The following is a 15,590-nucleotide window of genomic DNA, read 5'->3' on the forward strand; positions in this document are numbered from 1 at the left end:
GGACCCCCCCCCCCCCGAGTGAACAAATTTTTGTGCACCGGGCCTCTAGTACTACTTATATTTCTTTAGGTTCATACAACATGAATCTAACCCTTCTGTCGCATTTAATTCATTCAGCAAGTTTTATTGAGCATGTACTGTGTGTCCAGCACCATCATAGGCACTGTATATTCACTGATGAACAAACCTACGTACCTGTTGGCATATAAATTAGAATTAGGTGAACATTACCAGATCCTTTCACCAGTTAGCAAAATCCCCATACAGTCAGGGACATATTAAGAAAGCATTTCTTATACATCTTCCAAGAATTGAATAATATTAAGAGGAATTACATAGCAGGTGAATAGAAATGATGACAACCCATCTCCCTAAGAAAAACTTTTTTCACTCAGAATATAAAGCTATGGCTTTAAGTCTGCTTTTTTTCCCACTCAGGATGTAAGGCTATGGCTTTGTTTTAAAATCAGTCAACAGTGATGCCTCTCAAAATTAGAAGCAGAAAGTCAAGAATTTATGTTTAATAAAGTTATTCATTATTTTGACTCGGCAACACAAAGAAAAGGAGGATGAGTTGGCCAAGAGTTTCTAGTAAAAAAGAAAAGTTATGTTGTGAGGACTCTATAAACATCTTTTAATAATTGTGACCAATATTATTCAAATCTTTTTGTTTACTCTCACAGGACTTCCTCATGGGGGATATTTCTGTGCTTATTCTCAATGTCATTAAAATGTTACAAGGAGAGAGAAACTAAGATGGCGGCATAGGGAAACACTGAAATTGCTGCCTCCCACAACAACTTCAAAACACAATAAAAAGACAAAACGGACATCATCCAGAACTTACAGGAAGGCTGGCTGAGTGGAAATTCTACAACTAGAAGGAAAGAGAAAAGCACATTGAGGGTCAGGAGCTGCGGAAGTAAAGTGCAAAGGTACGGAGGCTTGAGAGTGCGTGGAAAGGGGCTGGTACCTGAGGACGCGGATGCCTTTTTGAATCGGGAGGGAGTCACAAGCTCCCGACTGCTCTGAACTCCGGTTCCGGGAAGTCTCTGGGGACCCAGGACTCATACAGGGAGAAACTGGACTGTCTGGCAGCAGGCAGAACTCGGAACTCGAGGGCGGCTTTCCCCCAGAGGTGCTTGCAGCAATTAAATTATCAGGACACTGAGAAGCGCGTGGCCCCTTAGAGCAGAGCTGAGAATCCACCATAGTTCCTTGCTCCGCCCTTTGATTCCCTGAGACCCCGCCCCACCCAGGCTGCTGCAGAGGCTTTTACATATGATTGCCCTGGCCCTTTGCAACCTGAAAATTACCTAACAAACTGCAGCTGGGCCACAGACCCAGAACTTCCAAAAGAAGGCCCAAGGCCCCACAGCAGCTTGCATTGCTTCACAGCTGGGCCTCATCAGGGCACCTCCAAACTCCAAAAAAGGAAGGGGAATCTGCAGTTCTCTTCATAGCTCCTGCTGGGTAACCTCCAAGAGCCAGTGTACCCAGTGGTCAGAGGGGGACCATCTGGATTACAACTCCTCAGATCCATAAGGGACACACCCAGGGGGCAGACTCAGTGAGCACCAAATCCCCACTGAAGCAAGTCTTGCCCCAGAAGGGAGCACAGAAGTTCTCCCACTGCAGACACAGCCGATTCTCACTGCCAATTGGCCTGGAGTTCAATTCCTCCCAGTGATCCTACAACAATCAAGGCATAACTACAACAAGACTGTGCACAAAGCCCACAAGGGGATGCACCAAGAGTGTCCACCTCAGGTAACTGGGGAGGCTGAGCCACTGGGCCCTACAGGACACCTAGCACACAAAACCACTCTACCAACACAGGGAAGCATAAAAAAATGCGGAGACAAAGAAACAGGTCACAAATGACAGAAATGGAGGAAAGCAAACGACTGGATATAGAGTTCAAAACCACGTTTATAAGGTTTTTCAAGAATTTTATGGAAACCACCAATAAATTTAGTGAGACCCTCAAGAAATCTAGTGAGACCCTTGAGGATATGAAAAAGGACCAACTAGAAATTAAGCATACACTGACTGAAATAAAGAATAATATACAGAGATCCAACAGCAGACAAGAGGATCCCAAGAATCAAGTCAAAGATTTGAAATACAAAGAAACAAAAAATACCCAACCGAAAAAGAAAAAAGATTCCAAAAATATGAAGATAGTGTAAGGAGCCTCTGGGACAACTTCAAGCATACCAACATCAGAATTATAGGGATACCAGAAGAAGAGAGAGGGCAAGATATTGAAAACCTATTTGAAGAAATAATGACAGAAAACTTCCCCTACCTGGTGAAAGATATAGACTTACAAGTCCAGGAAGTGCAGAGAACCCCAAACAAAAGAAACCCAAAGAGGACCACACCAAGACACATCATAATTAAAATGCCAAGAGCAAAAGATAAAGAGAGAATCTTAAAAGCAGCAAGAGAAAGAAAGTCAGTTACCTACAAGGGAGTACCCATACGACTGTCAGCTGATTTCTCAACAGTAACCATGCAGGCCAGAAGAGAGTGGCAAGAAATATTCAAAGTGATGAATAGCAAGAACCTACAACCAAGATTACTTTATCCAGCAAAGCTATCATTCAGAATAGAAGGTCAGATAAAGAGCTTCACAGATAAGAAAAAGCTAAAGGAGTTCATTACCACCAAACCAGCATTATATGAAATGCTGAAAGGCATTCTTTAAGAAGAGGAAGAAGAAAAAGGAACTCTTACCATTTGCCACAGCATGGATGGAACTGGAGAGCGGATAAATACCACATGATCTCACTCATTTGTGGAATATAATGAACAACATAAACTGATGAACAAGGACTTATCCAGAGACGGAGAGGCATTGATTGGACTGTCGGGCCTTGGAGGGAAGGTAGGGGAGGGTGGGGGTAAGGGGGAAAGATCAAACAGAGGACTTATATGCAAGCATATAGGCCTAACCAATGGACACGGACAACGGGGGTGGGGGAAGAGGGGGTGAGGGCACAAACGGGGAGGGTGGGTAGGGGGTAACGTGGGGATAAGGACACATATGTAATATCTTAATCAATAAAAAATATATTTAAAAAAATATTAAATAAATCAAAAAAAAATGTTACAAGGAAACCCTGTGCAATTCATTTGAAATGGGTGAAGTGAATCCATCAAGATGAGAATTTAAATACTTGATTATCCTTGTTACTAAAGAAAAGTAAATAACCACGCTTAAGGTAAATGAGCTCTATGTATAACATAAATATTTATGTGCTAATCGGGTGTTCTCCAGGAAGTAGGCCTGAAGGGAATTCTTTTTATGTCTTACACATGTCTTAACATATTTGTAGTCAACTTGAAGGACAGGTACACTTTAGATATTCATTTGGGCATAGTTCTCTCTACTCTTGCCAAAAAGCCTTCATTTCTGGGAATGCTGGTGATTAATCATATCTTCTAAATTACATGGGTTAACTGAGGTTAACAACTTTCCTAAAAACAACCACACACGTAGTGACGCACACATGCCAAGGGAGACAAGTAGCAACAAACAAATACAACATTCATTTTAAATGTAATTTTGGAGGCCAAAGGGACCTTTGAATCTGGGCAATAGTAAGACTATCTCTAGCTGAACAGTTCAACAAGGCTTAGGCCATTCCATTTCCACAGACTTAATTATGACAAAGAGAGAGAAAACTCAGGAAAATATTCATGACTTAAACCTTGTACTATGGCATGAGAACTTTTCAATGCCTATTCCTTTGAAACGTCTGTTTTAGAGAGTAGAGGAAACCTATCACTTTCCCAAATGAAGACTAGAAGTTTGTAATTAGGAATCTTTGTTTTTCTTGAGTATCAAATGGGAAGAAGTTACTCTCTCAAGGGAAAAGAATTACTGTACATAGTATTCAGATCATGTTCACAGACTGAACAGTCAAGCGTCTTTTCATATTCATCACCTAACATGGTAGTGAATCAAGGAAACTTGAAATTTTGCACAGGTTTTGCAATAATAAAAAAAGAGAAAGATATCACCAAAATGAAATGTGTGCACCTGTAGGGGAACTCACTTTAGAAATTTAATATGGCTCCAGCAGTAAAGGCATCTGGGAAAAGTTGGACTCTCGGTTTAATTCTCTGTGACTGTAGCCTCAGGCTTAGCTGACTACCCCGAAAGCCAGAATGCCCCTAAAGATAAAAGTAAGCTTCTTCAAGACTGCAAGCTCCCAAAGAGCAGAGGTTTGTCTTCTGCTTACTTTTATATTTCCAAAGTGTCCTTGCATACAGTTAGAAAATCTTGTTGACATGGAAAATTTCAACTATAAAAGTGAAACACAATGTACCCAAGATTCACAACTTGCCAGCATTTCCCAAGACAAAGAGGACATAAACCAATGTTTGCAAAATAATTTAAAAAAACAACAACATAACTTTCCAGAATCAAATCAAGAATCTCTGATCTGAGGTTATTATTTTGTAGACAAATAGTAGCATATCCCATCTAACAGTAAGTAAAAAAAATGAGATTTTCTGCTACGTATTAGTACTTCAGACTAGGCAACAGGCAGGACATTACTTTTTTCCTCAAAAAAAAACAAAAAAAAAAAAAAAACAAGCCAGGAATTCTCTTTTCAAATATTGGCATAAAGTAAATTAAAAAGAAAAATGGTAAATTATTCCTTTTCTGTTTAATACACCTAGCTGACTGGATCCAGACTGGATCCATGCCTCCTATGTCAATTCTTTCTTTCTGTTTTGTTTGTTTGTTTTTAGTGTTATGAGCTAGCCCAATGGCTTCTGACTAAATTCTCTTTTTAACTCAAGTCCATTTCTGACAACTAAAATAATTTTAACCATCTCATCCAGCACAGCATAAATGTTTCTTGAGAAACCCATTTTGCTACTCCAGACTGAGTTTGAGAGAATATCTTAGGGGGCAAAAGCAGATTTGAAATAGACTTAGTGCCTGAGAAAAGAATTCATAAACTGTTAAGCACATATTCTCCTGACAAATATTTTGTATTTTTGTTGAACGTTTTTAGTATGACAGCCACAAAAAAATCTTTAATATTTTGTCTACGATTTAAAGACCAAATAGTGATACAAAGTGCTATTAATTACAATAAATTTGAATTTGCCATAAATAACAGCTCTATTTTATATATACAAGGTGGGGCAAAAGTAGGTTTACAATTGTTTATATGGAAAATAATACAAATTAATAAATAATAATACAAGAATAAACTGTTTCACATACCCAAAACTGTAAACCTACTTTTGCCCCACTCTGTGTATGACAGATGCCAAAAGGAATGTGCTATTACCATACAATTTCTGGCAAACTAATTAGTGAAATGCATAAATATGTATTTTAAAACAACGTTGCTTTCAATAAGCAGCCAATATTTTGCTCTTAGCTTCCTGTATGATTGATTGGTATTAAAGTTTTATATTTGAGTGGTATTTTGCAATCCAGTTAAAAGGGAGGAGCTATGATTAAGATATAAATGCCCTAGATGAAAGAGATTAACAATATTCTCATTTACAACTGATATAATCTGCATATTAAATAAGCAAAATTAACATGTCCCAGAATCTTTGTCACATTTCTGATAGGCCTGTGTGAAAGAAGTAATGAGTAGGTTAGAGTGCTACATACAAAGACGTTTAAGAGTTCCTCATTCTTGGAATTTTTCCCCTCAAAGGCTGAGTTGCCTTATCATTGACTAGTGAATAAAAATATCATACAAAATATGAAAAGGTGTCCCTAGCTGGTTTGGCTCAATGAATAGAGTGTCTTTCTGTGGACTGAAGGGTCACAGGTTCGATTATGGTCAAGGGCACATGTGGGCTCAATCAATCCCCAGGAGGCAGCTGATCAATGATTCTCTCTCATTATTGATGTTTCTATCTCTCTCCATTCCTCTCTGAAATAAATAAAAACATATTTTTTTTAAAAAATGTAAAAAAGTAAAGGTACTTGTCTCAACCATCTTATCTGATAATATCCCAAGTAACCAATCATAATATCTATGAGTTAATATATTCTTAAAAGTGACATGATATACTAGTATAAGCAATGAAAAAAAATGAATTGATCTTTCCTCTACCTTATCAATAGCAAAGTAGTGGCCAGTACCACCTAAAGCAACCAAAGTTTGAGATTGGAAATGAAGCCATAATCAGACACTGGTAACCATCAAGGGGAAAGATGATTATGAAAGGATGAATGATAAGTGGGAGGGGAGGGTAAATAGTAGGGAATTAATGGGACAGGAAATGCCTCACAGACTTAGTAGAGCAGAGGGCTGAGATGATACCATTGATGCAGTTTCGAGGCAGTGTTCATGCTAATTGTCAAATCCAGTCTCTAACAGGTCTCTACAACTTGTTCAGGTCTACACGCATGACCAAAATCATGATTTCAATGTTAGCGACGGGAGTACTGACCTGATTTTTAATATATTTTTATAAAATCTTATCAAGATGAAACTGTAGATTCTTATTTTGTATCACTTCTCTTAAAATTTGACACTACAATATCACACCAAAGGCCTCATTCATTTTAGGTCTTGTGCCTGTTCAAGTTTATTTGTCTGTTTAAAATACTTAAGGCAGTTGTTTGATACCTTGTAGATCAAACAATTAACTGGATTTTTTCCCCCATTTATTCTTTCACTAGCGTCTACACACACCCTATACTCTGTTTTGTACTGGACTTTTTAATTCTATTTGTAGGAGTTAATTCTTGCCAACTTGCTTTATTATATTTCACCTGTTGGGATACGTGTTGAAGATTGGTTGTCATTCTAGTATTTAAGCCAGTATATTTTAGATAGTACAAAAAATTTTTCAAATGTTACCTTGATAGTTTTTTAAATTATGTAATTTTAAAGTTGCATTAGTCATTCCATATATTATATTCTAGAGTAAATAAAACAAGATCTGAAGGAGACTTCATAAGTTTGAACCATATAAAATTTCTGATATTCAGTTATTTTTAACCCAATAAGCATCAATTTCATATGGTCTCCACTAGTATAACATGCTACTGTATATTTTCTATAGTTAGGTTTTAAATTAATTCATTTTTGTTTAATAGAAAATACCCAGTGTATGGGTTGCTCTCTTCCCCCAATGATAATGTTATATAAATTGTCCCATGCCTCAAAGCAGGCTGCTTTCAAATTTTGAGCAGAAGTAAGCAAGCAATTATAAAAACAACAACTTTGCAAAATTATTTAAAAACAATTCAATATATTATAAATACTGGCAACTAAAAAGAATCAAGTAAGAGTTAGAATTTACTCATACACATTATTAGAAGAAAATATAATGTACAGAATCCAATGCAAACATTTCTGATTTGCCTTTGAATTTGTCTAGTCTATAAGCACTTAGCTGATCCTTTTATCTCTTCTGTAATAAATTTCTGTAGTTTGAATATAAATGTTCTTGAAAATGCTAAGGGTTCAAACGCTTCATAATAAATAAGGAAGCCATATCCTATATAATAAAGAGGTAATATGCAAATTGACCATTACACCCTTGCATGAGGTGGCCACCCCACGTGGCCAAAGATGGCCACCACAAGATGGCTGACAGGGGAGGGCAGTTTGGAGCAATCAGGCTGGCAGGGGAGCAGATAGGCACCTATCAGGATGGCAGGGGAATGGTTAGGTGGTGACCAGGCTGGCAGGCAAGCGAGTGGTTGGGAGTCAGCAGTCCCAGATTGTGAGAGAGATCCCAGATTGGAGAGGGTGCAGGCTGGGCTGAGGGACACTCCCCTCTCCCCCCCCTCCCCCAGTGCACAAATTTCATGCACTGGGCTTCTAGTAGTGATCATATGATTCAAGAGTATGAAAACTTTCTTGCTATTTGTCCCTAAATATCCATTCACCAGTATACAGTACTCCAATACACAATATCCTTTTTAAAAAGACTACTACAAATACTTGCTTAAAGCAACACAGACTTATCTTCTTAGTCAAATGCTGGTTTCCATGCAGTCTTCCTACATTTGTTGAATAGTGTTAAGAGGTCCTATTTAGATCTTCACAAAGCTTCATTAAGCACAGTAGAAAACTTTTTCAGTACTTAATGTTTCAAAAATATATTTCACAAATTTATTATGTAGATAAACAAAAGTAGACTGTAGCATGTTATCATGTAAACTAAAAATTTCTTGTAAAGAAAAGACATCAGTTATCACTACCAGCATTATCATCAAATCCAGATATTATAAAATAAATGAAGTGAATTAGAAAAATGTTTTGGGGAAAAGTACAAATCCTTACCTCATAGTTATATTTATAATTCACATCTGTTTGCTTGTTTAGTTGTTTATTATGTCTCCTCCTTTAGATTGTAACCATAAAAGTAGAGAATATGTTTTATTTATGTGTGTCTGTATGTGTATTTGTTTATGTGTATGTGATATGTGTATGTGTACACATGTACTATATACACATAACACACCCTGTGCATGTATAATGTATGTAGGTATATACATATATTATGTGTGTATTGTGTGCTACTGGTAATAAGCATTTGTTGAATTAATGAACTAATGAAACTTTAAAATCTAGTCTATAAGCATTTATCTGATGCTTTTATCTCTCCTGTTATAAATTCTCAAGGAAACAACACATGTTTACTTGAGATGAATTCTCTCCACTGCTCAGCTTTTTATTTACCTTCTGAATTACTGTAACTCAAATATCACATACACCTTTTTGAATAGGTATGTAAAAAAAAAAGGTAAGTTTGAAATTTTCATTTATTCCTAACCTTTCCTCTTTCTAAGCATCTGTTCTTTGGCTCTAAGCATATTTTATTGTAAGTCAACCCATGAATGTTGACAGTCTATGATGGGCCAGGCAATGTATTTGGCACTGGGAATGCAAAAGCTCTCTGCTTAACTGAGGAGATTTAATTGAAAACAAATAACCACACAGAGAAGTGCCAACAGAAATATAAACAGTGTCTTATGCAAGTTTGATAGGAAGTCTGTGCTTCAGGAATAATTAACATGCGTGATGTGAGGGTAGGAGAAATATTTTACAGTAACTTTGATTAGAATCTTGAAGGAAGACTATAGTGTCTCACCAAAGGTGGGAAGGAACATTAATTGGAGGCATATAGTGATTATATAATTCAAGAATATGACAACTCTTGAAGGCAGAAGAAAAGTGTACATAGGTGGTCTCCCTGCCACACCCTTTATTTAGCTCTGCAACTGTACCCAGAAGACAAATGAACCATCAAACTGCTTTGTTCCACCCTAACAGTTCTAAATTGCAAATTTCATCATTTCTTCCTCTTGTTTAATTTTCACTCAACTCTCCTAATGTAGTTCAGAGACTTTAATCTGGTACAAAAGGCCTTTTGTAGCCTGACTGTTCACTTCATTTTTATCTGATAATGTCCAATAGCTATTTGTAAATATATCTCAAGTCTCTCGACCTTTGCAAGGGCTATGTTCTAATAATTCCTACTTGCTTTATGAGACTAAACTCAATCATTGTATATTCAGAGAAGCTTTTATAAGATTGAGTGGGCATTCTTCTAGCACCTTGTTTATACTACTTTATTTTTATACTTATCAGAGTGTGCCATCATGTGGCTTACTGATTTGCTTCTTGCCTCTGAGATCTCTACTACTGGTAACCATATCTCTAATCTCTACCTCACTGTGGAGAGTACCAGATATGGGGACTAGTAAAAAAAAAAAAAAAAAAAAAAAAAAGTAAACCTTGGGGTAATTTAAATGATTCTCTAGTACCTTAAGAAAGTTAATGATCTCATTATTAACTAGCTATTAACTCTTTAGAAATCATAAAACTTAAGTATTCCAAAGAACTTTAATGCTATCTAATGCAATGTTTTTAAACATATTTTTTACCATGACCCACAATAAGAAATGTTCTACATCACAGTATGGGGCACACACATAAACAACAGTTTCACAATATAATAGTTAGACTTACTAATTTACTACTTAAGATATATTAAAATATAATAAAATTAATATTGGATAGTAGCTCATCATTATTTAATACAAAAAACACACAAATTAAATTAAATAGTACCAAAATAAAACAAGTAATAAACCAATAAAACGAAAATAGTTTTGTTCTTATTCACAACAATGACTTCAAGTCCCATTAATAGTGACAACCTCCTCCCTATTTATTTTACTGTAAACTTTCTCCACAGTTTATAACTAAAAAAGTGAAGTCTTGAGAGATGACTTGTCCAGGCAAATAAGTGCAAAACTGAATCTAGATACATCTAAATCTCATGCCACTACTCCTCCCACTACGCCACAATGAAAAAGAGGTAACTTCTGCTAAGAAGCTTTGCATATCTAGCTCATCTGTTCTTTGACACCCTATATCTTGGGCAAAATACCTTTACTAATGAATTCCATTAGTAATCATCTTGTCTTATATCAATGGCACAATCCATAGTTTTTGACAATATGGATGTTAAAAATGATACTCATCCTGGAATGCAATTAGAAAGACTACTTAAAATCCTCAGAACTATAAACTCTGAATTAAAACTGATAAGGCTCAATATAGAAATTTCATGTCTGCAATGAAATTTCATGCCATTTTTCAGAGTGGAAAAATGAGTGAGTAGAGATGACATAATAAACTGGGAAGAGGAAAACCAGGTTAATAGAAAAGCCATACACACAATTCTGGAAAAAGTAAGAATAGAACTTCAAGTTCTCTGCTCATTAATTTTTTAAAACTAAAATCATTAGCTTTTCATATTTGTAGGAATATTTGTTAAACATAATTGTAAGCTTTTTCCACTGCACGTTTTTTTCTTACTCTGTTCTTATCTTAGTAAATAAGAAATACACTTCCTTGTTTTTAATAAGAACTTCAGAGAATATGCTACATCATGCTAACATGAAAGGGTCCGTGGAGACCCATGTGCATGACTAATGCTGTTATTTGAGAGAGCAAGAACAGTCATCAGATAATGTCAAAGCCTACAAGCCTAAATTAGTATATTTCATTAAAGAGAAAATCAAATAACTGAACACTTACAATTATCACAAAATCATGAATATACTTGACACAGTCAGTACAGAATATGTAGGAAACTGGTATTGGTAGAGAAATCAAGAAGCTCTGTGAGAAGTCAAGTTAGACTAAGCAGGAGTTTAAATGAAATCACTCTGATCAAATATCAGTTATTCAATCTGTAAAGCAATAGCCTAAAATTGCCTAAATATAAACATATACAAATTATTTGACTTAAATTCATTAATTAATCAATTATTTTGGAGTTCAATTATGACAAATGTCACATAGAATCTAGATTTTGTTAACTCAATAAGTTTTAAATACCAATATTTTAATTTTCATCATTTCATTCATATGTTGCTACCATACTTTCTGTTGTTTAGTTAGAGAAATAAAAATTCTAATAGACTCCCCTCTTACATTTATTTTTAGTTTTTCCAGAGTATACTTCTATAGGCAACATAAGACAAGAATTTGTACAAAGCTATTTGATCATACTAAGTTACATGAACTATATTAAAAACTTTACTCTTTGAAGCATAGTTTCTTCTAAATGTTTAAATATAACATAGTTAATTTATTACTGCATATAATTTCTATTTCTATTATTTAGAAAGGACTACATTGGTTCCTTTGGTTTTTTTTTTTTTTTTAAACTCCTACATTTAAAAACAACAGAATAAAACTTTAACACAAAAAAAACAATAACACAAGAAAAACTCTTATTTTTAAAGCTCTCTCCACCAGCCATCACCTGTCCTTTCTGACCCAGGAGGTGGAACTTCTCTCCCTGTTGATAACCCGACTGAGAAAAGCAAGCTTCATGAGTACTTACGCATACATCATGGACCCAGAACTGGGGCAGCTTCTATCCAGACACCATCTGATCTATATCAGCCAGGTCAGGGCTGGGAGGCTGGAAAATAATGACAGTCATTGGTAACAAGAAAAGAAACAAGTCTGACAGGTTCAGTGACTGAGGTCTGCAACCAAGACAGAGTCTGATAAGAACATGATCGATGTTGTGACAGCCGGTTCCACAGAGAAGCTCCAAGCAGTGAAGGCCACAAGGTGCAACTGCGGGTGATTCATGAAGGCCACACTCTTCTAGTTGGGGAGGTATGATCGGCACTGAGGTGTGGCCCCAATTTGTTTTCAAGAAAACAACAACAAAATATTAGAGTACATTGGTGACACTTCTTCATTAGAATTGTATGTCTCTCTCCTTTGAGGGAACCATGAGTGATGGTGGTGCAGGAAAGACCTGGACTACAGGCCAGGATGCTTGTTTTTGCCACCTTGCTGGTGTGACCATGGGAGAGCTGCTTAGCTCCTTGGGACTTATTTTCCTCATAAAGTAGAATGGCAGGGCCGTATTAGCTTTATCTAGCACTGTTCATTTTAGCTCTAAATAGAACAGATTTTATTGTAAGAATATACCCCCCAAAAAGGCAAAAAAATATTTTTTTCTTTCCCACAATAATAAATATTGTAGTCTTAGTGTATGTGAATTTCCCATTATTTATACATATTCACTTTAGATAATTATATTCATCCACAGACTTTTAGTCTCAATACACGAACGTCCAGTGAAGATCAGTAAAGTTGTAGGATAGATAATTTTTTTAAAAATATATTTTTATTGACTTCAAGGAGGAAGGGACAGGGGGAGAGAGATAGAAACATCAATGATGAGAGAGAATTATTGATCAGCTGCCTTCTGCATGGCCTGCCCTGGGAATGGAGCCCCAACCTGGGTATATGCCCTGACCGGGAATGGAACTGTGACCTCCTACTTCATAGGTTGATGCTCAACCACTGAGCCAAGCCAACCATGCAGAATATATCATTTTAAGAGATACTTTTAAAGTCTCTGAGCCAGGACATGTTAAAGGGGAATAAAGCTATAAACACACATTGTGTTGTTCATACAGAATAACTTTATTTAAAATACTGCAAATACAATATTAATCTAATATTAAAATTTCATTATAATATTCTGCTAAGCATTAAGGTGAAATATTTTCCTAAAATATTTGCAAATGAAAAACTGAAGCAGACTGACAGTATGTCTGATCATCAACAATATGACAAAAGATGTGAAAATATATTTTGAGACGAAAAATAAATTTCTGAATAAATATTTCACAAAACTTAACAGATCACTTAATTAAATTGAAAATTATAACTTACTTTAGCAAAAGTAACTTTGTTCTTTGGGTGTTTGATTTTTCTCAAGAGTAAAAACATAAAAATCTAACAAAAAAGTATGGAAAAGTTATTAGTTTATGATTATGACCCATTATTATTTTGATTTTTATATAGTAGTACTTGTGCTAACTTTAAGTTAGTATTGTGCAAATATGCTTTTAACATGGTTTTAGTAGTTACATTAAAATGTTTCTCATTTATAAACAAATATTCTCATTTTATTTGTTAAAATTCATAAAAATATTCTTAGTTCTTTATATTAGTAAATAATAATACAGTAGAAAATATACTCCGTGACTTAAATGAATAAAATTATGCTAAACATGTCCAAAGTAAGAACAAGAACCAGATTTGAGGCTTCTGGAATGAGATGTAGTATGTAAAATTTCTTCTCCTTGTTAAGGAAGTCAGCATTTTCATATTACATCAGAAGACTGGGGTGGGGGCATCCAGAGGTACAGTAATATTTAACTAGTGAAATGTCACAGTAGAAGCTATTTTATTTTTAAAAACCTCAAAAATAGAGGTTCAACTGCCTCCCACAGGAACCTTTCCTGCTATGCCATTCTTTCAAATTATCTTCAATTTGGTTTTAAAGGTTCTATTTCTATGCTTGTTTTTAGCTTTCTCCCCTACTTTTACTTTCAGTGAATATGTGGGGTAACTTATTTTTATTCTCTGTGGTGGAGTGGGATGGCGGAATACACCTGCTCCTGGGTTCAGTTGCAGGTGTTATCGTTAACTGTGAACTTGAGAATGTGCTTAACTGTTTACATTTCAGTTTCTCCCACTGTAAAATGAGGATAATACTTGTATCTAGTTTAAATGAGACTTAGTTCTCATTTAAATAGTTTAAATAGTTTAAATAGTTTAAATAGTTCCTGGTCCATAATAAAGCCCTCAAAAATTTAGGTATTTTTTTCTCTCCCTACTCTCACTCCCTCCCTCCTTCCAGGATTCACTGTATTGCTAATTGCTTTCAGTAGACTTCAAAGGTGATATTTTTCTAACTCTTCTCTCTGTATGGTTCTCTTTTCCACAACACATTGTCTCCAGTCCTTTGCTTTACTTGTGATAAAGACATTGATGTATTATGTTCTAATTAATGTAACGTATGAAGATTTTTAAATTAATGTTCTTTATAAGGCTGAAAAACGATCAGCTAATTCTGAGGGTTAGCAGGCATTAGTAATTTGTACTATGGTAATGAAATTACTACATGTGAATTTTATTTCATTGGTTCTCAGCAGCCTCAGTCGGATGTGGGCAGGCACCATAGTGGTTTCTGCTGCTGCATTGTTGAGTGATTGATTATCAGTCAAAGACAATGAGTGGATGATGCAAAATGTCAATGAGGAAAAGTCAGCAATAAGACGACATTATACCAGGACATTAAGGAGAAAGTTAAGCGGCTCCCAAATTGATTCATTTCTTCAGCATCCAAAATAAAAGAAAGGAATAGAAAAAGATAACCAGAGTTTATAAAGGGATTGTGTACATTTCTCTGTAATTGCGGATGATAATAAACAATTAAGTTTATGAACTTAATTAAATAGACATCAGCAAAAAAATAATTTAATCTCATACTTGCCAATAGCCTAAGTTTTGAGGGTTGACCTTATGTTTTGCTTTGCACTTACTTGGGCAATTAGTGTACTATCTTTTCCATTGAAGAAAGAGCATAAGAGGATTTAATGACGGATCACATCTTCACTCATGTGAGCACTGCTAAAAGGGTGATAACACAGAAAAGTGGCAGCTCTTGAGGGAGAAAATGAGTCTGTGGATTAAAATGGATGTATCATTGGCCTAAAGAAAAGGAGACCCAATTAAGTGGTCTTTCCCTAATATATTATAAGAATTAACAGATATTATTTGTCCAGAAAATAAAAGTAACAAAAACTGGGACATTCACTGTAAGATTAACTCATTTCCATGAATCATTTACATGTGCTCATTAAGTTATGGAATTGAAGTAATCAACACATAATATACATGCATTTTTTTTTAAATTTCAATTCATAGATCCTAGAGTTGTTTGAACCAATGTTCAAGACAACATTTTTTCAAGTCCTAATTGTTTCTTTTGGAAACCTTTCATTTTTAAGCAAAATATATGTTTCACATACAAGAGAAATTATTTTATTTCAATGGAAATAGCTTAATTACTTCATTGTAACTACCTTCAAAGTTGTAGACATATTCTACTATCATTCAAATATAAAATACTAAAATGATGTCCTTGCTGATACATATCTATAACTAGAGGCCCGGTGCACAAAATTTGTGCACTGGTGAGGGGATGTCCCTTAGCCCAGTCTGCACCCTCTCCAATCT

The 15,590-nt window shown here is 35.4% G+C and overlaps 1 protein-coding gene across 5 annotated transcripts in view; it reads right to left on the reverse strand.

Annotated features, from left to right (window-relative positions):
• Positions 1–15,590, reverse strand: part of LOC118669332 (transmembrane protease serine 11F) — an 83,826-nt gene that overhangs the window by 54,660 nt on the left and 13,576 nt on the right. The window contains exon 2 of one of the 5 annotated variants that reach the window (XM_036335481.1): positions 11,797–11,958. In XM_036335481.1, coding sequence (XP_036191374.1) covers positions 11,797–11,867 — 71 coding nt within the window. In that variant the 5' untranslated portion in view covers positions 11,868–11,958. Of the gene's footprint in view, positions 1–11,796; positions 12,120–15,590 lie in introns of those variants that run through there. The other 4 variants (XM_036335491.1, XM_036335475.1, XM_036335487.1 and 1 more) reach the window with 4 other exon arrangements.

This window comes from Myotis myotis, unplaced genomic scaffold (genome assembly GCF_014108235.1).
Source record: "Myotis myotis isolate mMyoMyo1 unplaced genomic scaffold, mMyoMyo1.p scaffold_m19_p_1, whole genome shotgun sequence".
In the NCBI taxonomy this organism is placed as follows: domain Eukaryota; kingdom Metazoa; phylum Chordata; class Mammalia; order Chiroptera; family Vespertilionidae; genus Myotis; species Myotis myotis.